Source organism: Sciurus carolinensis, chromosome 12, assembly GCF_902686445.1.
Source record: "Sciurus carolinensis chromosome 12, mSciCar1.2, whole genome shotgun sequence".
Lineage (NCBI taxonomy): Eukaryota > Metazoa > Chordata > Mammalia > Rodentia > Sciuridae > Sciurus > Sciurus carolinensis.
Genome location: NC_062224.1, coordinates 61109567 through 61133867, shown reverse-complemented (window position 1 = coordinate 61133867; position 24301 = coordinate 61109567). Strand labels below are relative to the sequence as shown.

General features: G+C 33.9%; 1 protein-coding gene across 1 annotated transcript in view; it reads right to left on the bottom strand.

The window, feature by feature from the left end:
• Cdc42bpa (CDC42 binding protein kinase alpha) overlaps positions 1-24301 on the bottom strand; it is a 333475-nt gene that overhangs the window by 256632 nt on the left and 52542 nt on the right. Inside the window, 1 exon segment of the mRNA XM_047519951.1 lies at positions 13842-13933. Coding sequence (XP_047375907.1) covers positions 13842-13933 — 92 coding nt within the window.

The following is a 24301-nucleotide window of genomic DNA, read 5'->3' as shown; positions in this document are numbered from 1 at the left end:
TTTTTATCTCATTTTTTTCACTAGTACATGTCTAGTGCCTGAGAATCAACAGGTACTCAATAAACACTTGTTGGATAAATGAATGATTTTTAATCTATGTGGTTGTATATACATGGAAAGCTATAAGACACCAATATTCTCAACTACAAGTACACTACCATACCAAAACCAAAATTCAAAAAAAAGTCATTAGGATAAAAGATATACAATTGTGTATTTGATAATTTGTGAAGGGTATATCAGATTATTTCAATTCATGCTACTTCTTAACAGGCTTTCAAAGTCTCAACTTTACAACTTAGCCTTTATCATCTTTTGTCTGTTACTATTAACCATCTAATGTTTTATGTCTTTGTCTCCCTTTTGTCTCTCCTGTTTAATATCTACCATCACTTTCCATTAAAAATAATAAAATAACAAAACAGGAAAGTTTACTCTGTATATGACACTGGGTCAAAAAAATCACATGTACCTCATTTAATCCTTACACCAACCTATGATTGGTCCTAAAATTTCCACTTAAGAAATTAGTAAACTAAGATTTTGAAAACTTAACTTACACATAGTCATATAATTAATAAGTAAGTAATACAACCAGATAATGTATCCTGGTTATCTAACAACAGAGCTTATGTTCTTTTCAACTATAAATATAATCATAAAGAATAGTTACAACCAAAAAAAATAGTTACAACTATAAATATAGTCATAATGAACGATTCTATAGGTACTGAAGAGTTCTTTACATTCACTATGTCTACTGTTTTGATACCTTCTGACATGTTAATGGTGATTGTAGTATTTGTGAAATCACTATTTTGTATTTTTAAAAACTGTTCTATGTGTGATCAACTTCTGTTCAAAATATTTACAAAAAAGTGGGTAGGGGGAATAAGTCTCTTTTAACACAAAACTAAAAATACCACAAAGAATTTACTAAACAGTCAGAGGTATCAGGAGCAATAGTCAAAATTTAAAATTTGGTACAGCATGGGCATCAACTATTTGGAACAATGACTATAAAAATACACTATGCCCACAACTGTTTGCCTTTATGGACTAACAACCTGCACCATCAAAGGTGAATCATGCACTATAACTTCAAACTTCCCATGAATCCCAGGACAGCCACAGTAATAGAGTTTTTAAAAAACGAATGTCTAATGGTAATTCTCTTTTCAGACCCTAAGACTAGATTTTGCAGACATATAAGGGCCTAGTTATAGTAATTAGAGGAAGCAAGCTAATTAAAAGCTTTTGACACCTGAAGCAGGGGTAGCAGGCCAAAGCAGCAAGCTTTCACAACAAGCTCTGAAGCCCAGAAGCCTTGAAGCTGCCGGAGCAAGGCTGGAGCAGGCAGAAGCGGCGAGCCACCAGGAAACTGTGGACAGGTAACACCCAGGGCGTAAGTTAAAGGTTTTCCTGAAAGCAAAAAGGAAAACCCAGCGTTAAGTTAAGCAGTAACTGACAACAACTGAGTTGTAGAGAGAAGGTTCTTAACTCACAGAGATGCTGAATTTCAATTATGTCTTGCTCCTTATTGTTTCCCATGATTTATGCATTTCTTGTAGGAGTTACATAAATTATGCATGTATTTTCATGGTATGGTTTTTTTTTTCCTTCAAAAAAAAGCATAGTTGATAGAAATGTTTCTATCAGATATCATGCAAAAGGAAGTCTATCCATTGGGCCTATATACCTGTTTACAAATTCCTGGTAGAAAACAAGTTGGAGGAAATCATTATCTGCTTAGGGTCTTTGTATTTCTAGACCTATTAGTTAATAAACACCACAGGGTATGAAAGCCCAGCAGAGATGTTTTCATCAGGATTGAACAGTGAAGCTCAAAATCCAGTCAATATTACTTTTATATACAAAATTAACTCTGTCTTAAAACAACAGAGCAGACTATAAGCAATCTGTTGCTTTTTACATATTTCAAAGTACATACAGAGCAAGAACATACCTAATAAAAAGAAAAAAGAAAGACACCTTCTCACATTCAAATCTCAAATATTATCAGTCATGCATTAAGTACTGAGGTCTAACTGGCACTGACCTGTGACCAGGCATCACTTAGTCCTACTTGACTGACTTCTGGACTGTCTGCTGCTACCCCAGCTCTGCACCCCTTTCTTCCAAGCTTCAGGACTGTAGAGCAAACCTGGCTGTCCCTAACTATCTGCCTCACTTAACCTAATGGGTAACTATAATTCTCCAATACCCTATCCTTTTTTTTGTTGTTCAGATACTTTTATGAATTATATTCTGAAAGGATTTTTAGTACTGCTTCCTTTTTTTCCATAGTTCAATCTCAGCTGAGCCTTCAAATCAAACTTCAGTCCCACCATTTATTCTTTGTCATTCTCAATAGACCTTTGCCAATCTTCTAAAATGCTTGTGTCACCCTGGCATCATACCTGTCCTCTCCACTCTTCTTCAGACAACAACAACCAGGTGGCCTACTTCATAGCTGATAAATCCTTCACATTTCTCATGCCATCTTTTAAATATTTCTATACTTCCACTTATCCTTACCTCTTTCCCTTTCCTAGGAAGAGGTGTCCCTACCACTTTTCAAAGTTAACAGTATCATTTAAGATTTGGTTCCCAAGACCCTCCTCTTCTTTCCCTTTTTGTCCCTGTTAAACGAAAGACTTTCCTGCATTCAATCCGCCTTTCTCCTGGTTCCTGGATATCAACCGAAAACTTTTCTGAGACCCACCTCCAAACAAGAATAAAAAATAAACAAAAACTTTACTACCACTCCACCTTTCCCCAAGGAACTTATATCATATCCCTTTTCCATATGACATCATTTCTCCATAAAGCATATTTTCAAAGTGTAGTATACCCTTACTTATTCTACTTGCTCATCATTTTTCTTCTCAATCTTTCAATCTAGTTTCAATCTAGTTTCTATTTCACTTTATTAGACTGAAATTATTCTTTCAAAAATCAATAACGAACTTCTAATTTCCAAATAAAATATACTGTTCTGGTTGCCTCAACCACTCTTCACTATTGGACACTGAGGGGAATCATTTCCTAATTTTTTTCTGAAAACTGTTAAATATTGTTTCCCCAAGGATCACTGCATCACCTTTTTATGTCTCTTCCCTTCTTGACATGTATTACCTGTTCCAAAAGCCTCAACTAATAACTCTATACTGACAACATCTCTTTATTTCTTAGACCTATATTTCTAGTTGCTTTCTAATTCCCTTTCTAGAATATTCACAGTTGTCTTAAATTTAGCAAGCCAAAAACTTATATACCAAATTCATTTATTCAAGCTGCAGATCAATCATCTATTAATTCTATCTTTAACTCACCCGTTACATTTATAACGAGGGAAGAGAGGAAGAAATTCAAGAGATCCTTAAGATAGAATAGCTGGTGACTAATTAGATAACAAGGACTAGAGAGTAAGAAATCCAGAACTTACCTGTCTTTGTTTTCTTCTCTATTCAATCCTTCTTCAAGACTATCACCAATGTTATCTAAGAATTCTATCAGTTCTCTGCTTACCTAATATTTAATAGAATTCTAACTCCTATAAAGTTGGAATAAAGTTCCTCAGCATAGCATACCAAGTCATTCACTACTTTGCCCAAAAACCCTATCTTCCAATCCAAGAGCACATACTGCTCCCCAAACAAAAAGAAATGCACTTAAAAGAAAAGGTAACTCTTGATTCTAATAGAATATATTATAGGAAGTTTGTAAAATTAAAGTATAAAGAAAAACACAACACTTTTCAGATTAGATTAATCTAAAATCACACAATCTTTTCTATGTTCTTTGAATCAACAAATCCTCTTTTGGAAATTTATTCTTAGAAAAACATTTGAAATGCAGTAAAAGCATTATGTACAAAAACACTACAGAGGGTGTTTATGATACTGGAAAATAAAAAAAAGAACAACCTACATAGTTTGTTCCTTCATTCTACAAACATGTATTAAATACCCAATTATGTACTAGACAATGTTGTAGATGCTGGGGAATTGCAGTATGCTGACAGAGGAGGGAAAATTCTTATATTCATGGTACATGTATTCTTGTTTAACAGAAGAGAAATGGTTAAGTAACTTATGGAACATTCATAATGGGTTTTTTATAGAGCCATTAAAAAATCAGATTTACAAAGAAATATTTTAATACACAAGAAAAAGACAAAATGATACGGAAACCTATATTTACAAATCTATTCCAATTTTATTACCTATGAGTAGAAATAAAATTGGGGAAATGCCCCAAAACTGTAGAAGTGAATACCAATGCTGTGAACCTCTCTCTCTTGCTAATTACACTGCAAACCTAAATAAGGACATGGAACATGACTGAATTATAGTGGATAATTAATAAGTATTAATTTCATTAGCAAAAAAAAAAAAAAAGTCATGAAAAAAGGAACTTCATTTTCCTATCTATTTAATACCTAAAAGGGAAAAGTACTAAATTTAATGAGTAAGATGAAAGTCATTCTCTGCCCCCACAGAGCTTACAGTCTAATGTTTGTAAAGACAAACATTAAACACAAATAAGAAACTTAATAGTTACAAGTATAAATATTAGGAAGAAGTTTTTAGATATTCTCATCTTCCCCAGTAGATAAAAGTGTCTTATTTATATCTTCACTCCCCTTTATATGAACTCATTCATCCTTTTCACTCTTTTATTCAGTTCCTCCATGAATTCACTAACTTCTGACTTTAACGCTTATTTCCAAATAGGAAATGAGTTTAATGAAGAAAGAGGTGATGACAAATACATTTTGTCAAGCAGAGGTCTTAAATACAATGCATTAGTCATTTCAAAGTATCTGAAAACCTGTATCAAAAGAGATCAGAGTTCAAAGTCACTTTGCCTTTTTTTTTTTTTAATGTCACTTTTTTCTTCTTAAAATTCAAGATAGAAGTGGGCAGAAAAATTCTTCCTCAAAAGCAGGAAAGGCTCCTCTCAGCATCAAGAGGCTAGTGTGGAAAACAAAGGTGAGGAATTCCCTTTCACTTCTGCCCATATGATAAATTCATATGGATAAGAACTTAAGACCTACCTTCTGGCAATTGACCTGAAAGCCCATATTTCAACATCACTCTGTTCCACCACCAAGTGGGGTGCGTACGCCTTGCTAAAACCTCAATTCTACTATCTGGATACACAAACTCTGAGCCTACTGTGAGATCCAAAGTTGGGAACCAAGGTTTGCATTTGGAAAAGAGTAGTTAGACATCTTCAGTTTGGCCCTAAGTTCAAGTCCCTTTTTTTATTTAACGGGGGATCCTGATATATTTGAACTTGTTCTGATTCCAACATACTATTTAAAAATCTACTTTGAGTCTATTTTGAGATCCAAAGTTGGGAACCAAGGTTGCATTTGAAAAAAAATTGGCTGGATGTCTCCAGTATGGTCCTAAGTTCAAAATCCCTTTTTAACAGGGGAGCCTGATGATACTATTTAAAAATCCAGAAGCAGAGGGATGAGGGTAATTTAAATCTCACCTCATCAGACAACTCAAACAGGATACAATTATAGCCCAGAAATCCAAAGTATCAAAAGCATCCCGGATCTAGGCACAAGAACTAAAGACATTTATGAATGATTATGTAGTCAGAACCAGGAAGGAACTGGGGTTCTCAAAAGATGTAAACACTAAGGAACCTCTGCTGTGAAAGGCAGTCAAAAAATACGTAATTACTGAAGAACCAGGAAAACTGGTTCTTTTGCTTATGTTTTCTTCTTAAGTTAGTATTTAGAGATTGTTTTGAGATGGTAAATTAGGAACCTTCACTTATCTTCTTCTCACCCTCAAGTGCAGGAGATGACATAAAAATACAAATTTTAGAGAAATAAACCCTAATAACTAAGAAAAATAATAAGACAAAATCAGCTGGTAAGATAACAGTACTTTAAAGAATTCCTGGAGTCCAGGATGAACACAATAGGGTTAGACAGGTAAGAATGGAGAAATCACAGTCCAAATTATATAGCAGGTTAAAATTAAGGTAAGGGCAATTACCTAGAAAGTTTAAACTATATGTATACATACATATGTATGTATATTTACATATACATATATACATGTGTGTATACATATGTGTATACATATGTATGTATATTTAGAGATACATATATACCTGTGTGTATACATATATACACACATACATTATATATATAAAATCTTGATAGGTTTTCTTCTTTCTGAAGTCTTTTGGGTATTTCTTTGTGTATGCAAAGAACACACTCTACCACTAAGCTATATCACTAGCACCACTATCAGCAGTTTTAAGACACATTTTCCATTATCTTCAACTTCCATCACTTCTGTTGAGAACTGATTTCTCATTGCTTTTTGAAAATTACTTGTTCTTTTTTCCCTCTAGATATTATTAAAATTCTCTCTCTCCTTGGTATTCAGAAGAGTTTTACAATGATGTGCCTGGATAAAATTTTCATTTTTATCCTGTCATGAAGCTATAGAACCCCATTAAATTTATTCATGGATTTATGTCTTTAATTATCTTTGAAAAATCTCAGTCATTATCTCTTCAAATATTATTTCTGTCACATACTCTCCTCATTTCCCTCTAGAACTATAAATACAACCAAGTTAATTTTCAGTATATCTAACATGAGTCAACTCTTTTTTCTTTAAAATTTCCATCCACTTATTTTCTGTCCATTCAGGCTTTAGCCTGGCTATTTTTTACTAACCTATTTTCCTGTATGTTAATCCTCTCTTAAGTTTGCTATCCTGTGAAACTTGACAAATTTTAATTTAAACCACTGTGTGTTTCATTTTTAGGGTAGAGTAAACTCACCTTAATCCAATCTGGAACTGACTGATTAGAACTGAGTTTTAGTCTTGTGAGGGCTGGCCCATTTTTTTTTTGTCCTTACACACGAAGAACAAATACAGTCCTTCAGAGATCCCAAATGAATACCTAGGATATTTAACAGAGTCCTTCTCTTTATTGAAACCTAAATTATATTTTTTACTTGCACTGCAAGACTTCTAAAAGTTCTGTTTAGCTTCTTACCACTGCCTAGTAATGTCAACTGCTTCCAAGAGAATGACAGGACTGAGGATTGAGGGTTCACCTCTCAATAGACTTAATTCTACAACTCTAGGCTCCTACATTTATTACTGATTTCATAGCTCTTATGTTTTCAAACAAATTAATTTTAATCAAGCTGTAATCTAGCTGTTTTCAGCAGAAAAGCTTGTATGATATAAGCAACCATGTCACAATCAAAATAAAAAGTTCCACGAAAATTATTGTGCGTCAGATTCCAATGAATTCAAGATTCATTTCCCAAAGGAGGTCCTGGCGACCGTTTCTGTTGATGATGTTAACTGGTAGCCCAACCAGGCACTATTTATACTCCTATAAATAAACTGTTTGGCCTCCACTACCCCAACCTGAACTATGTGAATGGGCTGTTTCCTGGATAAGCCCAATGTACCTCAGGGAATATACTTTGCTAAGAAAAATGGGTCTGCCTAAAAACACTGATATATGGGAATAGTGGCCAAACTGCCTAACTATTAAAAAGACATCACATTGACAGAGTTCCTGCAGCAATTCCTGGGCATTTGGAGCTATGGAAACCATTTCTGACCAGGTCTGCACTCACACTAAAGGGAATATCAACATGGAGATGTCTACTGAAAACCTGCTCAAACCATGAGGGGGTCATACCTCTGAGGTCATAACTCAAGTGTAGAAAGGCCTATGATCTGATGTCCTCTATGTTTCTCATGTTGGTTTCAGATCCCTTTCTATTCCCCCACATCTGGTCCCTTTTGCATATGGCCACTTTCCTTCCCACCCACACAGGGAAGGAAATAATTCAGATTTGGGAATGCCCAGAAGATCTAAGAAAAGACTATCTCCTAAATTAACAAATTAATTACAACTCCCAGACAGAGAACACCTGGAATTTAGCCTTTGGATGATCAACTGTTTACAAACCCCTATTCTCCTCTGCTAGGAAAACAATAAACCTTCTTTTTCCTTTTTCTCAAAACTGTACAATAAAGAGAAACCAGAAAGAATAAATTAACTTAGACCCATACTTCAGAAACACAAAATAATCAATACCAAGTGAATCACAGACCTAAATGAAAAGTTTTTTTTTTTTAAAGATTACAGGAAGAATTTCTAAGATTATAGAAAAAAATATGTTCATGACCTTAAGGTTACAAAAAAAATCCCTAAAAGGAACACTAAAAGCAATAATCTTCAAAGCTTAATTTAACTGAACCTCATTTAAACTAAGGATTTTTGTTCAATACAAGATTTATAATGAGAGGGAAAAGCCAAACCACTTTTTTAATACACATACACCATATATCCACAGAAACCACTCATATCTAGAATATACCAATAAGTCACAAAACCCACCCATCCAGCTCCTGCCTCCTCAACCCCAAAATGTGCACTTGTTCATAAAGGTGATGTGAAATGATATGAAAATGTGCTGAACATTAAGAGGAAATGCAAAATGAAATCACAAAAAAATTACTCAAATTTTTACCAAAAATTGGATAAAGTCAGAAAATGAGTCAAGCATTAGTGAGGCATTGAAACAACTGAGAACTTCATACACTGCCTGTGGGAGTATAAATCAACAAGCACTTGGAAAATTATTTGGCCACTGAAGCTAAATATGCCTATTGTGACCCAGCAATTCCATTCCTAAGTTTATATCAAACATAAATGAGTGCTTATATGTCACAAAGACAAGTTCAAGAATGTTTGTAAAAGCGTTGTTTTAATACCTATAAATATCTTGAATGTTCAACACTAGAATGAATAAATAACATATGGTTATATTCATTCAAAGAAATACTGTACACCTAATGAAAAAAACAAGAAATGAATCACATAAGTATAATGTGGTGCAAAAGAACCAGAAACAAGAGTATATGGTACCAAATGCCATGTATATAAGACTAAAAATACAGGCAACATAAAACTATGATAGAGGCCAGAATAGATGATTAACAAGAAGTGGTTATTCAAACAGAGGGGGCAAGAACCTATCTGATTGCTATAAACAGTCTATCTTGAGCAGCACAATGGTTACACAAGTTCATACAAATGTAATAATCCCTCAAGTCATATACAATTTTTTTAAATTTTAAGACCTCAAAATAAATATATTATGGACAAATAAAATAGACAATTTATCACCAGACTTGCACTGGAAAAATACCACAAAGAACTTTTAGGTCAAAAGGAAAATGATTCCAAAGTGAAATTATGAATGTGAAAAGGCATGTGAATGTGAAGAACAAGAGAAAATGAACTGCTGGAAAATGTGAATGAATAGGGACAATATAATCATATCTTTGGGGATTTTAAAAACATTAGACCTAAAATAATGACAGCAATGATCAAAGAAAAGTAGACATCAGGTAAATGGGAATGCATAACATATAAATTTAGCAAAGAGAGTGATACTGTAAAACACTCCATCAATCTAAGAAAAAGCAAGAAATGAGAGGAAAATGATACAGAATAGACAACGTAAATGTCAACTGATTAAATGTGCTCCAAGTAAAAGACAAAAGATTTTCAAAATACACTGAAAACAAAAACCTAACTATAGTTTACTTAATAGTAAATATACTATAAGGTTATAGAAAGCTGAAACTGAAAGAATGGAAAAAGATTTTAATGTGAATACAAATAAAGAACTATAGTGGCTCTATTAACATCAGAGTAAAAAAATTTATATCAAAAAAGTACTACAGAGATAATAGAAAACATTCCATAATGATACTAATAAAAGAGTTAATCATAAAGCTATAACTATATTTGTTATCAGCAAAAACTGAGAGGAATAAAAAAGAAACAAACAAATCCTCTCAGGAAATGACAAATCAAGAGAAAATACAAAGAAAATGAAAAATTTAAACAAAATTAATGATTTTGACCTGATATTTATAGAACACTAAACAGCAAATTTCAAAGGATTATAATCACACACATATATCCTCTAACCACTTGGAAATTAGATTATAAGTCAATGAAAGAAAAAAAAATGAAAAAGCCTCCAAATGTTTATTAGAAAGTGAGAAACTTCTAAACTCTTGGATCCAACACAAAACACATTTAAAATATAAAATTGCATTGGAAATCATACTGCATTTGGGGGCATTATTTCATTATTGAAAATGCAATATTATCAAAACTGGTCAGTTAAAGCTAACATTGCTTAGAGAAAAATATACAGCCGCAAATGTACGTTTAAAGTGAGAGGATGAATGGATTAAGAAAATGTGGCATATATACACAAGGGCATTTTTCTCAATCATAAAGAAGAATGAAATTATGGCATTTGCTGGTAAACAGATGGAAAGAACAAGTGAAATAAGCCAGTCTCAAAAATCAAGAGTCAAATATTTTCTACTATGTAGAGCAAAATAAGGGAAAGAAGGAGGGGAGAACCAGATATCATAAACTTACAGAAAAAAATCAGTGGAGTAGAAGGAAGAGATGGAAAGGGAGGGAGGGAGGATGAGAAAGAGATTTAACAAAATCATATTATGTACATATATAAATATACCACAGGGAATTTCACCTTTATTTATAAGGAGATAGAATCAATCAAAAATAAATAAATGAGTGAAAGGGAGATCAGTAGAATAAAGGAGAATAGGGGGAGGGAGAGGGGAAGAAGAAATGTAGGAAATGAAGAATGTTATGAGTTTGTCAAAATGAATCCAACTACTATGTATAACTATAATGCTCCAGTTTAAAAAAAATAGAAAAAATGATTAGAAATCAATGTTCTAAGTGAACATAATAATGAATTAGAAAAAGAAAAGCAAGTTAAAGCCACAGAATAGAAGAAAACATTCAAGAGCAGAAATGAATGAAGCAGAAAACAAGCCAACAATAATAAAATTCAAAAATCCAGAAGTTAATTAATTGAAAAGAAAACTGATAGGCCCCTAGCAAGACAAATAAAAAGTGAGATTAATAAATGTTCATTTGAATTAACATATGATCCATATGGTATTAAGTTTTGAAAATTAGATGATATAGATAAACCTAAAAAAACCTGACACATAATAGGAAGTCCATTTTTAAGAATTAAATATATTATGTAAGATTATCTCACCTGCAACCTCCAGGCCAAGTAGCTTCACAAATGAAATCCTATAAGCATGTAAGGAAAAAACAAGAGGAAGTGCCTCCCTCTTCTTATGAGACCAATATAACCAAGACACCAAAATCTGATCCAGGATATTTGAAGTAGAAAAATTACAGACCAATTTCTCTCAAGAAACAAATCCAACAAAGAAAAAGATAAAAACAACAGCACATCTAATCCACTGATATATTAAAAAAGGACAATACATAACAACCAAGATGGGCTTATTTTAGGAAGGCAAATTTAGTTCAACATTTGAAAATAAATAAATTGGCATGCATAATTCAACACATTAACCAAGTAAAGGAGAAAAAAAAGTCAGTGTCTCAAATGATACCCATAAAACATTTTATAAAAATTCAACACAATTCATGACTTTAAAAGTATAATCAACACAACTTGTTATGTTTGAATATGAGGTATCCCCCAAAAGTTCCTATGTTAATGCAAGAATATTCATTGGATTATGAGAGCTGTAACCTAATCAGTCCATTCTAGCTTGAATGAATTATCTGGGTGTAACTGTAGGCAAGTGAGACAAGGCTTTGCAAAGATTTAAAAACTTGCAGTTTGGCCAAAAAAAAAAGTGTTTGGAAAATCTGGGCCAACAAAGGTGTGCTATTAAAAGACATTACGACAACTAAACACGTTAAGTACTTTGCACAGATACAACAGGAAAGATGGCTTGAGGGCATCTCGGGTATTTACAAGAGCATACCCATTGCAGGTTCAAGGGAATAGAAGGGAAAACTAAAAGAAGACACTCTGAGGGCACACTGCTCACAGCAAAGGAGGGCAGTTATTTCACCAAAATTAGCCATGCAAGCACTCAGAGGTGGCAGAAGCTGTTACCCCAAAAGGTTCAGCTGTGCAAACTGGCAGCAGACCTTGGTGGCACCCATGTGGTGCTGGTTCTGCAGGAATGTTCAGGATACTGGAGGTTAAGGGGTCATGGAAGCTTCCACTGAGATTTCAAAGAAGCCCTGGAGGATAGGCAAAGTGTAGCAGGGTCAGAACTCCTGTGGGCTGCCCCTTGGGAGGGTGATGCATGAAATTGTAAAGATGAAGCCAAAGCCTGAAAAGGGCCCAAGAAATTAAAAGATGGCAGTAATGCAAACAGTCTGCCAAGAAAAGTCACTGGCTGCAAAGAAAGCCAGGCTAAAAGAGAGTTCATATGGGTTACAACAGGCAAGGTCTAAAGGGAGGAACTACCCAACTCCTTTGGAGACCACAACTCTCCACTATGTCCTAGATGCTATATGTCAAGTTATGGGACTTGTTTGTGCAGTTTGGTTTCTTGTTTTGGTCCCATTCCTTCTTTCTATGACCTTCTTCCTCCCTGCTGAAATGGAACGTTTGTTCTGTGCCATTGTACACTGGATATTTGTAACTTGATTTTGATCTTTGTAGGAGCTCACAGCCAAGAGTCTGCACTGAGTATTCAGATGAGACTTTGGACTTGGACTTTTGGGCAGTGCTGGAACTGTTAAGATTATGGGGACACTTTGCATTGCAAGATGGACATAAGCCTGTGGGAGGGCCAGTGGCAGAATGTTATGGTTTAGATATAATGTGTCCCCCAAAAGATAGTATCTTAATGCAGGGATACTTAGAGGTGAAATAACTAGATTATGAGTGCTGCAGCCTAATCAGAACATCCTACTTTGAATGAACTGAGTAACTGTAAGCAGGTGGATGTGGCTCAAGGAGGTGGGTCACTGGGTACATGCCCAGGAAGGGTTTATCTTCCCTGCAGTCCTTCAGTCTCATTTTCCTCTGCTTGCAGGCCTGGTTGCCTTGAGATGAGCAAAGTTCCTCCACCCTACCCTCTGCCTCATCACCTTGGGCCCAGAGCAATAGAATTGGCCCACCATGAACTAAAACTCTGAAACTATAAGCAAAATAAACTTTCCCCCTCTAACTTGTTGGGTATTTTGGTAACAGGAATGCAAAGCTGACTAACACACTAGTGCTAGCTATAAGGTCAATAAATAAAATTCAATTAATTGCAATTATATTTTCAATAATTAGTAAATAGAATTTAAGAAACCATTCTAATTAAAATAACATCAAGAATATCACAGATCTAGGAATACTGAAAGATGTAGAAATAACTCTATGGACTGAAACCTACTAAGAGAAATTTATAAAGCCCTAAATAAATGGAGGAATATACCATGTCCATGGATTAACTGTCTCAATATTAAGATTTTAATTATCTGTAAACTGATTTCCAGTTTCAATGTAAAACAAATTCAAATTTGAGCAGGGGTGCATGAGATGGGGAATATAAATGAGAAGAAACTGAAAAATGGATTCAAAATAATATGAAAATACAATGAAAGGAGGGAAAGGCTGACTGGGAGAAGAAGTCAGGTTAAATGCACTACCAGATATCAAAAGTTCCTATAAACTAACGTAATTTAGGACAGTTTGGCACAAGGAGGCACAAACGGACCAAAGAAGTGTCCAGAAAATTAATCATATATACATTAACATCTTAGAAAACAACTCATATAGAAATATTTCTTTCAAAACTTTAATATATTTTCCAATCAACTACATCAATTACATCAAGTAAATATTTCAGTTAAATTCTCTCACAACTGTATAAAACACCTTCCAAAACAATTAGCAGATATTCTATAAAATCTTCATCTCTTACCTCCCCAAAAGCTCCTCGACCAATCACCTTTAATATTTCAAAGTCTTCTCTATGTAATCGCATTTGTTTCACTTTAGAAGTAAATGGTTTAGCTGAAACAAAAGAGCAACATCAATTACTTTCTTAGAAATGTGATGCAAATTACACATGCTATAGATATGAATATTACTTACACAATAAAAATTCAAATTATGATTAAGAATTAAGCCAAAACAGTCTGGCACAGTGGTACATGCCTATAATCCCAGTGGCTCAGGAGGCTGAGGCAGGAAGACCTCAAGTTCAAAACCAGCCTCAGCAACTTACTGAGGCTCTGAGCAACTCAGCAAGATCTTGTCTCTAAATAAAACATAAAAAGGGCTCTGGATGTGACTTAGTGGGTAAGCACCCTGAGTTCAATTCCTGGTACAAAAAAAAAAAAGATAAAGTATTTAAAATCTCATCAAACTACCCAAGGTCTCCAATAATCTGATACTCAAATAAAGCATATGAACTATACACTGAACTACTATTAATCTGTAACTCAGTTCAGTTCTTAAAGAATACTTCTACATATTCACCTTCCTCTGAGTAACAATCTACTGATCTAGAAGGTGAGAAATCTAGATGTTTCAATCCTATGAAACATCACTGCAAAACAGTAAAGAAAAACTACATTAAGACTTCATCTCCAATCAGAATGGCAAATGTCAGGAACACAAATAATAATAAATGCTGGCCAGAATGTGGGGGAAAACACTCAAACATTGTTGGTGGAACTGCAAATCAGTACAATTACTTTGGAAAGCAGTGTGGAGATTCCTTAAAAAACAAGGAGTGGGACCACCATTATGATCCAGCTATCCCACTCCTTGGTATTTATCCAAAAGAACTAAAATCAGCATACTATAGTGATACAGTCACACAATTCACAATAGCCAAATTATGAAATCAATCCAGGTGCCCAACAATAGATAAATGGATTAAGAAAATGTGGTATATACACAATGGAGTTTTATTTCACCATAAAGAATGAAATAATAGCATTTGCCAGTAAATGGACGGAAATGGAGAATATCATGCAGTCAGACTCAGTAGAACATTTTCTCTCACATGCGGAAGTTAAAGCAAAATTAAGAGAAAAAGGCAGTCAGGGAGGGGATCTGATATCATAAAGATATAGAAAGATAGTGGAGTAGAAGAGAAAGAAAGGAAGGAAGAGACAGGGAAAAAATATGGAACAAATCTGACAGAATCATGTTATATACAAACATAAATGTACCAAAGGGACTATCTCATTTATGAATATGGAAAAAGTACCAATCAAAAATAAAGGTGGGCTGGGGATATGGCTCAGTTGGTAGAGTGCTTGCCTTGCAAGCACAAGGCCCTGGGTTCAATCCCCAGCACTGCAAAAATAAATAAATAAATAAATAAATAAATAAATAAATAAATAAATAAATAAATGAAAGGAAGATCAGAGAAGAAAGAAAAGAGGGAGGGAGTAGGAGAGGAAAGGAGAGGGGAAATGGGGATTGAAATCAAATTCCTTGTATGTATAATTATGTCAAAAGGAGCCCAGATACTATATACAAATGCAATGCTCTTAAAAAAAAAAAAAAGTAAGGAAACTTTTTGAAATTTGATTTTAATAAGAATGTGATTGTCAGTCAGGCATGGTAGCACACACCTGTGATCCCAGTAACCTGGGAGACTGGGGCAGTAGGATCACAAGTTCAAAGCCACCTCAGAAACTCAGCAAGACCCTGCCTCTAAATATCAAAAAAGGACTGAGGATGTGGCTCAGTGGTTAAGTGCCCCTGGGATCAATTCCCAGTACCAAGAAAAAAAAAAAAAAAAGAATGTGATTGTTAAAATGACGTGTTAGCAACAAATTAACAGTGTTTTCAAAAAAAACAAAAAGAATAATATATTGCCCTGCAATAGTAGCATATACCCTAAAAGCATAAAGCAAATGAGTACTATAAAATCATAAATAATTAAGATTATAAAACAATTAGGATTATCAGTTATACAAATTTTATGGGAATCTACAGTAGTAACATAAGTTAAATACCCCTGAAATTTTTTTCCCTGGAACCTGTTAGAATTAAAATCTCAGTTCTTTTGTTTTACTCCCAGTTCTCTGATGTGGCAACACTACTCTAATTCCAGGCATTCAAAAAATAGGTTGTTTGGGTTGGGGTTGTAGCTCAGTAGCAGAGAGCATTTTGCCTAGCAAGTGTGAGGCACTGGGTTCAATCCTTAATACCACATAAAAATAAACAAATAATATAATGGCATTCTGTTCATCTACAACTACAAAAAAAAAAATTTAATAAAATAAAAAAATAGGTTATTTGCATCATAAATTTCTTCTGAATATTCATAGCTTACTAATCATTTATTCAATTCATTCATGAAGTATCTTTGAATATCCCCTACATGCCAAGCATTATACAGGATGCTAGAGATACAAAAAAGACTAAAACAGGCCTTATATTTGAGTAAACAAATTATACAGTAAGTGTGACTATTTAAAACTTTCAGTGTGGTTGAACTCAAATTGCTAGGAAACAGAAAACATTATTCATCTTACAAGAAATCAAAGAAATACAAATTAACTTAACAGGGATATTCAATCATTTACCAACCAAATGTGCCAAAAATTCTAAAATCTGAAGCAACGACGTGTTGGCAAGAATGTGAATAACAGGTACTATCAAACAAAGTAGATGGAAGTACTGACTACAATCTCTGTAGAGATTTGGTTTTTCTGTTTATGATCTTTGTTATGGTTTGGAAGTGAGGTATCCGCCCCAAAAGCTCACATATTAGACAATGCAGGAAGGTTCAGGGGAGAAATGATTGGGTTGTAAAAGTCTTAACCCAATCAGTGAATTAATCCCTGGTGGGGATTAATTAATCCTGGTGGGATTAATTGAAGTGGTAGGGTATGGTTAGAGAAGACTGGAATTGCAGTGTGGCTTTGGGGTATATATTTTGAATCTGGAAAGTGAAGACTCTCTGCTTCTTGATGATGCAAGCTGCTTCCCTCTGCCACACTCTACTGCCATGATGTTCTGCCTCACCTCCAGCACTGAGGAATGAAACCCGCCTGCTATGGACTAAGAACTCTGAAACTGTGAGCCCTCAAATAAATCTTTCCTCTATAATTGTGCTGGTCAGTTTGGTCACAGAAGCAAAAAAGTTAACTAAAACAGTCTTTTAACATGACATATTTTTTAAGTAGACTTTAGAAGTTGAACTTTTTTTTATATTTTGAGATCAACTTTATTTGATTATAATGGTTTTTTAAAATATTTTTTGGTAGTCGATGGACCTTTATTTTTATTTATTTATTTACATGCGGTGCTGAGAATCGAAACCAGTGCCTCACATGCGCTCTACCTGAGCTACAACTCCAGCCCTTGCAATGTGTTTTTTTTTCAATACACAGCTGAAACTGCTTTTGATTTTATTTAGGAATTTTACACCTGTGTTCATAAACATAGTTTGTCTACAATTATCTTTTCTCTGTACTGTCTTCATCTGGTTTAAAAGTACAAAGCTTTCTTTCCTTTCCTATTTGCTAAAACAATATCACTCCAGTTGCTAAACTATGTCAATGTGAAAAATAAAACTATAAAACCTTTAGAAGACTACAGTTAACTATGACTTAAAGGACTGATAAACTTGCTACAGTGAAAACATCTAGCAAGTGTGTCTTTTTGGTGGACTTTTGATTACTTATTTCATAATATTGTTGTCCATGTTTTTCTATTTCTACATTCAACAATTATATTGGGCTGGGGTTGTAGCTCAGTGGTTGAGAGCTTGCCTAGCAAGTGTGAGGCACTGGGTTCAATCCTCAGCACCACATAAAAATAAATGAATGAATAAAATAAGGTTCACTGATAACTAAAAAATGTTTAAAATAAACGATTAGATTAATTATAGTTTCTATTGAACGTATGCATTACATCAGAATTCAAATTTATTAGAATAAGGTGATTAATAATCATCTTTGGCTTTGGGGGGTTTTTTGTTTGTTTTTTTGTACTGGGTACTAAACCCAGGGGTGCTTTACCACTGAATTACCATCCCCCAGTCCTATTTTACTTTGAGACAGGACCTGGCTAAATTGTCAAGGCTGGTCTTGATCCTCCAGCTTTAGCTTCTAGAGTCACTGGGATTACAGGTATGTGCATTTTGTCTTTAAAATGCTACTATATGGATAGGTTTAAAATCTATTTACTAACTATTTAGTAACTATTTATGAAGGTCTGTTTTCCTTGTTTTTCATTACCAGTATTGCTTAAAGTCTGCATGTTACAACCTTTTTTCACAAATATATATTTACATTTGTTGATTTTTTCTTAATTTGTTTTTTTTTCTCTTTAAGTAAACTCTTAACTGAATTTACATAAGACATCAGAAAAAGAAAGTAGAGGTTAATACCATCCCCCACCAATATAAATAAATTAAAACTAAGCCATTTTGATACTAGACAAAAGACACATTAAGTCAAAAGGTCATCAGTAGAAGAGATAAAAAGAGGTCATATATATGATTTTTAAAAATGTTCATCTAACTACGACATGACTTTAAACATATATGTACCTAATAATATAATCTCAAATTACATAGAGCCAAAAAGAAACAAATTCACCTATTCACCTTTCTAGAGAGTTTCTCTCTACCAGTAATCAAAAAAAAGTCAATATAACTGAACTGCACCCAAGAATTGGAAAATATATTTTCTAACACACATTGAAACTCTACAGATTTTGATGACATGTCAAGTCATAAAATCCCCCCCCAAAAATCCAAAGTATTGGGAACATAAAAATCAAAGGATACATACAGAGCACCTTATATAACTAAAAATCAATAAAAAGAAAGATAACCAGGAAAGCCTAAAAACTCTGAAATTCAAATGATGAAATTAATAAGTTAATTATAAAAGAACTACCCCATAATTAAAAAAAAAAAACTACATATCAATATTTCCAGGATACAGCCTAAAACAGTACTGACAAAAAAAAAAAAAAATAGTACCTTCAACATTTACACTGGGAAAGAAAAAGCTGGAAATTAAGGTGTTAAACATACAACATAAAACACTAAGCACAGCAAAGCGGTATACACCTGTAGTCCCAACGTACTTGGGAGGCTTAGGTGGAAAGATCACTTAAGCCCAGTATAAGACCAGCCTGGGGAACAAAATGCAATCCCATATTTCTTTCTTTTTCTTTCTCTCCCCACCCTGCCCACTAAAACTATTAGGTAAAAAGAATTCAAAGTAGAAAAAAAAGCAAAGGCATCAGAAAATAAAATTATTTAATTTGAAAACAACACATAATAGGGTTGGGGTTGTAGCTCAGTGGTGGAGCACTTGCCTTGCATATGTAAGGCCTTAGGTTTGATCCTAAGCACCACCTAAAAATAAATTAATAAAATAAAGGTATTGTGTCCATGTACAACTAAAAAAAAAAAATTTTTTTTTTTTTTTTGGGTGCTAGGGATCGAATCCAGGGCCTTGTGCTTACAAAGCAAGCACTCTACCGACTGAGCTATCTCCCCAGCCCCCTAAAAATTTTTTAAAATAAAATAAACACATAATAGAAAGACTTAGCAAAGCCTTGAAAAGACTGACAGAATAAAACAAAAAAACAAATAAAAAACAAAACTGAGAATGAGAAATTAGACAAAACTACCATGCCACTAAAGCAAAGAGCATAAACAACCTAGTCCAATACATTTGAAAACATAGACATAAATAAATTACTAAGAACAACCCATTTTTTAAAAAAATCTGAAAATCTGAATTGTCAAGTAGAATCAATATTTTTAAATCTTCTACAAAGAAAACAACAATCTTAAACAGCTTTACAAGTTCAAATAAGTAAGAAAACAGAACTGGAGTTGTGGCTCAGTGGTAGAGTGCTTGCCTAGCATGTATGAGGCACTGGGTTCAATTATCAGCACCACATATAAATAAATAAATAAAATGAAGTTCACTGACAACTAAAAAAAATTTTTAAAGAAAGAAAACACACACGCACCCAACACGCACACACACCCCATTAACACACAGGCTGAAGGCACTGAAGCAATGACAAACATGTACAGTTCAAGGGTTTATAATATCTACAATTTATCCTTACATGGTTAAGCAAAAATATGTGTGCATGTAGGTGTATAGAGAGAATAAACAGCAGCACAAATGTGGCAAAATGATAAAAACAGGTAAATCTAGAAGAGTATATGGGAGCTCATAATACTTACAACTTCTAATATTGCAATTTGGTGTATAGAGAGAATAAACAGCAGCACAAATGTGGCAAAATGATAAAAACAGGTAAATCTAGAAGAGTATATGGGAGCTCATAATACTTACAACTTCTAATATTGCAATTTTGACAATAAAATTTTGAAACAAGATTTCTGGACTAAAAGAGAAGAGTAGCCAGGCATGGTGGTGCATGTCTGTAATCTCAGTGGCTGGGGAGGCTCAGGCAGAAGGATCTAGAGTTCAAAGCCAGAGCCCAGCCTCAGCAAACTAGCAAGGCGCTCCGCAATCAGTGAGACCCTATCTCTAAATAAAATACAAAAAACGGGCTTGGGATGTGGGTCAGTGGTTAAGTGCCCCTGAGTTCAATTCCTCATATTAAAAATAAAAAGAAAAAAGTAAATAAAAACATGCACCATTAGCAAATCAATCAAAATGAAAGAAAATGTATGTTTAAGATTAGTGTTCTTTTTTCTATCAAGGTTAAACCTACATTCTGAGTTTCCTAATATTTAACAAAAATGTGTTTGCTGTAATCTAAATGGTTGAAATGTAACCATTTTGAGTCCCCCAGCCCAACATATCTCCCGTTGACCTTAGTCTTCCAGTCATAATTCCTATAATGTAGTTGGTGATCCCATCATAACTATAGCCCTTCCCCTTGCCCTCCCCAATTTTAAATTGGTCAATCACAGATTGTAACCCTGAACTCCTCCTATCAGAGCAAGGGGCAGTGCTGCATTAGGGATAAAAACCTGGGAAGAATTCCTCCCCAGTATGCTTGTTTGCCAGATTTTTTGGTAGCATGCTCTTCTGCAGAAGTAAAATCTGCCTTGCTGAGTAACTTTTGAGTACACGTCTGATTTCATGTGGCACCCTGATATTTTTAACTTGAGGAATAAAAAATGTGTTACAGTCAACAATACCTCAGTTCAAACTTACTGCTCATGCACTTATAAAACATCATTCTCAATGGGGAAAGCTGCTCCCCTAAAATCAGGAACAAGATAAAGATGACTGCTTCAGATACTTCTATTATACTGTAAATTCTAGCCAGAGCAAACAGGCAAACAGGCATGGGGTGGGCCTCCAAAATGGAAAGGAGAAAATGAAGTATTTTCTATTCATAAAGAATGTGTTGTTTATTTGTTTGTTTGTTCATGTGAACCTATTTACATGAAATAGGTAAGTCTACAGAGACAGAAAGGTTAGTTGTTGCCTAGGACTGAGCAGATAGGGTAATGTGAAGCAACTACTAATGAATACAGGAATTTCTTGAGATATGATAAAAATGTTCTAAAATTGAGTTGTGTTGATGGAGGCATAACAACATAAATATACTAAGAATATTAAACTGAATACTTTAAAGGTGTGAATTATATGGGATGCAAATCATATCTTAATAAAACTGCTTTAAAAATCAGTTATAAGGACTGGAGACATAGCTCATTGGTAGAGGGCTTGCCTTGCAAGCACAAGGCCCTGGGCTCAATCCCCAGAACCCAAAAAAAATAATAATAATAATAATCAGTTGTATTTCTACATATTTGCAATGAATAATTAGAAAAGGATTTTTTTTTAAATTCCATTTACAATAGCATCTAAACAATACAGTACTTAGGGAAAAATTTAACACAGCTGAAAGACTTTTAAAATGAAAATTACAAAATACTGATAAAAAATTTTTAAAGACCTAAATGAATAGAAAGACATCCCATATTCTGAATTAGAAGAGTTGATATTGTTAAGATGACAATGCCAGGCTGGAATTGTGGCTCAGTGGTATAGCACTTGCCTGGCATGTGTGAGGCCCTGGGTTTAATCCTCAGCACCGCATATAAATAAATAAAATAAAAGATCCATTGATAACAAAAAATATTTTTTAAAAAAAGATAACAATGCCACCCAAAGCAATCTACATACAATACAATCCCTATCAAAATTGCAATGGTATTTTTAACAGAAATAGAAAAACTCATTCTAAAATTCAAATGAAAGGGGAGAGGATATAGTTCAGTTGGCAGAGTGCTGGCCTTGCATGCACATGGGTTCAATTCCTGACACCACCACCAAAAAAAAATTTAAATGAAATCTCAACATACTCTGATTAGCCAAAACAATCTTGAACAAGAACAAAGTCAGAAATCTCATACTTGTGATTTCAAAATTGCTACATAGGTATGGTAATTAAAACAGCATGGTACTGACATAAATATAGACATACAGACTAATGGAATAAATAAGAGAATCCAGAAATACATGCTCACATATGTGGTCGACTGATTTCAAAAAGGGTTCCAAGATTATTAATGAGGAAAGGACAGTAAGCAAATTGTGCTCGGAAAATTGGATAGTTCCATGCATAAGAATGAACTTGAATCCTTACCTATACCACATACAAAAATTATTTTGAAATGTATCAAAGATCTAAACTTAAAAGTTTAATCTATAAAGCTCTTAGAAGAAAACCAAGGGGAAAATCTGTATGACACTGAATAGATATAAAGGATTTTGTGGATATGACACAAAAGACACAGACATAAAAGAGAAAATAAAATGAATTTCATCAAAATCAAAGCTTTTTGCAGCAAAACATACTATATTAAAACAGAAAAACCCCACCGAAGGGGAAAATATTTACAAATCAAATATCAAATGAGGGATTAAAACCAGAACAGCACATAAAGAATACCTATAATTAAACAACAAAAAATAGCCCATTAAACAAAGAGCATAGGTTTGATTAAACACCTCTCAAAGAATATATGCATAGGTCAATAAGTACATGAAAAGATACTAAAGGACATCACTACTCATTAGAGAAATGCAAACCAAAACCACAATTAGATACCAATACACACTCTAGGACTGATGACATTTTTTAAATTAATTAAACAAAATAAAAACAAAATAACAAAGGGTGTGGAAAAACTGGAACATTCATACACTGCTGATTAGGAATGTAAAACGATAAAGCTGTTTCCCAAAACAGGCAGTTTCTCAAAAAGCTAAACAGATTTCCCATGCGATCCAGCAATTCCATTCCTAGGCAGATACCCGAAAGAACTGAATGGAAAGGATTCAAACAGATACTTCACATTCAGCATTATTTCACAATAGCCGAAAGGTGGAAACAAACCAACAGACCACCAATGTAAGAATAGATAAACAAAATGTGTCTATACACACACCCCCAAGCATGTGTGTGTGTGTGTATAGACACATTTCGTTTCTCTATTATTCAGCCTTAAAATGAAATGAAAGTCTGATATATGCTATAACAATGGTTAATACTGAAAACATGCTAAGTAAAATAAGTTAGAGATAAAAAGTCAAAAACTTTATGATTTAACTTATAAGAAATATCTTTAACTGAAAAACTCATAGGCACAGAAAGTACATTAGAGATTATTACCACAGGTTAGGGAGGCAGGAGAAATGGGAAGTTGTTGCTAACATAGGGAACCACTGCTGAATGGTTATTAGAATTTCTCTTGAGGGTGATGAAAAGATTTTGGAAATAGTGATAATGATTGTACAGCATCATAAATATAATTAATGCCACTGAATTCTACACTTAAAAATGGTTAAATAGCGAATTTTAGACTGCATATATTTTACAATTTTTTAAATTTCATAATATCAAAAATCATTATAAGGTTGATCCATACTGGCCTATTAGAACAGGAAACAGGAGCCTAACTAAAACCCAAAATAATTATAACATCAATATCCTAAACTTAAGAAGGAGCTTTGAGTCAGGCACACTGGTACATGCCTATAATCCCAGCAGCTTTGGAGACTGAAGCAGGAGGATCACAAGTTCAAAGCCAGCCTCAGCAACTTATCGAGGCCCTAAGCAACTTATCGAGAACCTGTCTCAAAAAACAATTTTTTTTTTTTAAAAAGGATATGGCTTAGTGGTAAAGCATCTCTGGGTTCAATCCCCCATACCAAAAAACCCCCCGGAGTTTTGATTTCTACTCTACCACAGGATCACAAAACAAAGGTGGTCATTAATCCATAATTTAGCACTTCCAAAGACTAAACCAGGGGTGCAGATAAAAAAGTACTGCAGAAAGAAAATTTCAGACCAATATCCTTAATGAACATTGACGCAAAAATTCTCAACAAAATTTTAGCAAAGCGCATACAAAAATATATTTAAAAAGATAGTGCACCATGA